At 44.0% G+C, this 2,785-nt stretch overlaps 1 protein-coding gene across 1 annotated transcript in view; it reads right to left on the reverse strand.

The window, feature by feature from the left end:
• The window catches only part of MAPK12 (mitogen-activated protein kinase 12), a gene marked incomplete at its 5' end in the record, with an annotated part of 38,545 nt that extends 36,031 nt beyond the window's left edge, over positions 1 to 2,514 (reverse strand). The window contains one exon of the mRNA XM_008941191.1: positions 2,385 to 2,514. Coding sequence (XP_008939439.1) covers positions 2,385 to 2,514 — 130 coding nt within the window. The remainder of the gene's footprint in view (positions 1 to 2,384) is intronic.
• Between the last annotated feature and the right edge of the window lie 271 nt (positions 2,515 to 2,785).

A 2,785-nucleotide genomic window follows, 5' to 3' on the forward strand; every position in this document is an offset into this window, starting at 1 on the left:
ATGAGCTGCCAGCTTCTCCAGCGGAATGCCTTGGGAGATGGTGCCAAAGGCTTTACTGAAGTCCAGGTCGACAACACCCACAGCCCTTCCCTCTTCCACTGGGCAGGCCACCTGGTCACAGATCAGGTCTGTCAAGCAGGACCTGCCTTTTATGAACCCATGTTGGCTGGGCATTTGGCCATGTGGGCTGACCACATATTGTGGTCTTTGAAACAATTACTTCAGTTTTATTAATTTTTAATAGCAGTTGTATTTATAATACAGCCAGAGAGATAACTGCTGGTTTACTGACATATACTATAACATGTTAGTGAACAGAAAAATCAGGAAAAATACTTCAACCACTGTTCTGTTCTGCTAATTCGTTATAAGGAGATATGCACTCACCTGAGTGGGGCCCATTCAAAACTCCATAGCCAGAGCCATGGAAGCCACCATGGTAGTGACAGAGAACAGGCAGCTGTCCTGCCACTACTGTGTACACCATTACCAGTGTGTGCAGCACACTGCTGACTGACAGTGTGGATGGGGAAGGACCTTACTGTCTGCCTTAAATCTGTCTTCTGGTGGAAATAAACAAAAAAACCAGGCTCTTTGACAGAATGGTGGTGGGTCAAAGGGGGGGCTGAAAATCCTGGTGTGGAGTGATACTGCCACTCTGGTTTAGTTTTGGATGGGTGGAGCAGCTAGTATATCCTGAGATCAGCACAGGCACTAGAGATCCTACAAGGTGCTGCTGCTATTCCTAATTCATTGTAGGTGAAATCCCTGACAGAAGGGTGTGAGGCTGGGAAGGAGGATTCTCTCAATGGGCTGTACTGGCATTTCAGCCTCATTGCAGAGGGGTGGAGTAGTCATCTTCTGCCTCCACCATCCCTGTGAATCCCTGCAGGATCACTTATTCAGTCTTTGCTCCCTAATGAGTAGATGCCATAATTCATGGTAAAACTCCTCCTTAGTGTGTAGACCAGATTCTTCCTTCTGTGGCCAACACTGTTCCCTAAGACTCTAAATTATTCCCCTCCTTCACATACATTGATTTGTAACTTTAGCAGATTGTGCTTACATTCCCCAGTGAGAATTTTCTTCTAGACTCTTTAATTATTAAATGAGTCCATGGAGGGGTTCCAGAGTATTATCCTGAAGGGCATACACTGCATAAAAACCTCCAGGAGTGGAAAATGCTGCCCAATAGATTATTCTGGGAAATGGAAGAAAAATAATCTCAAAATTCTGGACACAGTTAGGAGCCTGGCAACCGCACAAGCTGCTCTGCTCCCAAATGTTCAGTGAAGAGAATGCTGTATGAAAGTAAAAATGCCCATGCATGACACAGAAGTTCCCTGTAATAAATACAGCAGTGGTTATGAAGCAGTTACTCTGAAGGAATCATCAAGTAAAATGATCATGTGTATTGAAAGACTTAGATTAAAATGTTAAAAGGCACAGAGGTTCTTAAGCCTAAAAGGCTTGTATTTTTGTCTGTTTGTTTGGAGGGAGTTGTTAAAATGATGCATAAGAATGTGGTTTAAAATATTTATAATGAGGGAGAGTGGAGCACAGCTCCATTCAGGTGGCTTTCAAGGAAAGCTAAGAGACCGAAAGTGAGATTCAGAGAAACTGGAAATAACAACAGCCAGTCATTGCCATTTAACATTACAGTATCAACATTTTGAGTCCAAACAATATCTAGGTTTGTTTTGAAGAATAATCTGTGGGATACCCTGACTGTCCAGGAAAAAAAAAAGAACTATAGGGATTAAGTATCTTTATCTCAATAACACTCTTTAACAGTTCTTTCTACAGCTGTTCTTCTTTCAAATTATGTGGGAAACTGTGCAAAGCTCTTCATCCTATTCTCTGCTTTCTAGTAAAACAATCTTTTTAATCATTTATGAAGTTCTCTGTTTCACATTGGTATGACCCAAAAATTTTCAAATGCTTCATGAATGACAAAGAACAGAAAACCCCATCCCCTCCCTAAAGATAGGCATGTGTACAACAGCCATCTTCATGCAAGTTCAGAAAAAAAAGAGATGCTTGCACCAAAGAGCCACAGGCACAGACACATGCTCTGCACGCTCCTGCACCTCACAGGAATGTAGTCATGGAGATTCCCATTCTGCCACGGTCCTAACCTTCCCCACCCAATATTTCCTACATGGAAGTGAAGTGGTGTTTCCCACAGGATATTCTAGTTTGTGCACACTGATGTTTTTTAGATGAAGGACATGCAGACAAAAGCCACATGCACAGGTCTTGCCCAAAGACTCCTAAATTTCATGCAGCCACACATCTGCCTTGCCCAACCCTGCCTAATTTTCTGTTTTTAGGGTGCATAAGCTGTGGTCTTGGGTGGGAGAGCTGCTAACAACCCAACTCACATTTTCGTGCTTCATGTGCTTCAGGAGGCGCAGCTCTCGGTAGGCTCGTTTGGCAAAGAGTTCTGACTGAAACGGCCGGTACAGTTTCTTAATGGCCACTCTGGTACCAGTTCTTCCATCGACAGCTGAGCTTTAGAGAAAAGGAAGAAGTCGGTGAGGTTGGGCTGAAGCAAGATGCAACTCCCGCTGCAGCACAGCCGTGTCCTGCCCTGCATGCCCAGCCCTCAAGCTGCTGCTTGCCAGGTACCATGTGAGATCATCCCCCCAAAACACCTCGCCTGCAGCCTCCTGCCTCGAGCTCATTTGTTTAAAAGGCTCTATAGTGAAAGTAGCCAGTTCTCAAGAGCTTGAAAAAGGAACATCTGTGGAGGAAGAAAAAAACAACAAAAAAATCCCCCAAA

This window comes from Merops nubicus, unplaced genomic scaffold (genome assembly GCF_000691845.1).
Source record: "Merops nubicus isolate BGI_N331 unplaced genomic scaffold, ASM69184v1 scaffold795, whole genome shotgun sequence".
Classification (NCBI taxonomy): domain Eukaryota; kingdom Metazoa; phylum Chordata; class Aves; order Coraciiformes; family Meropidae; genus Merops; species Merops nubicus.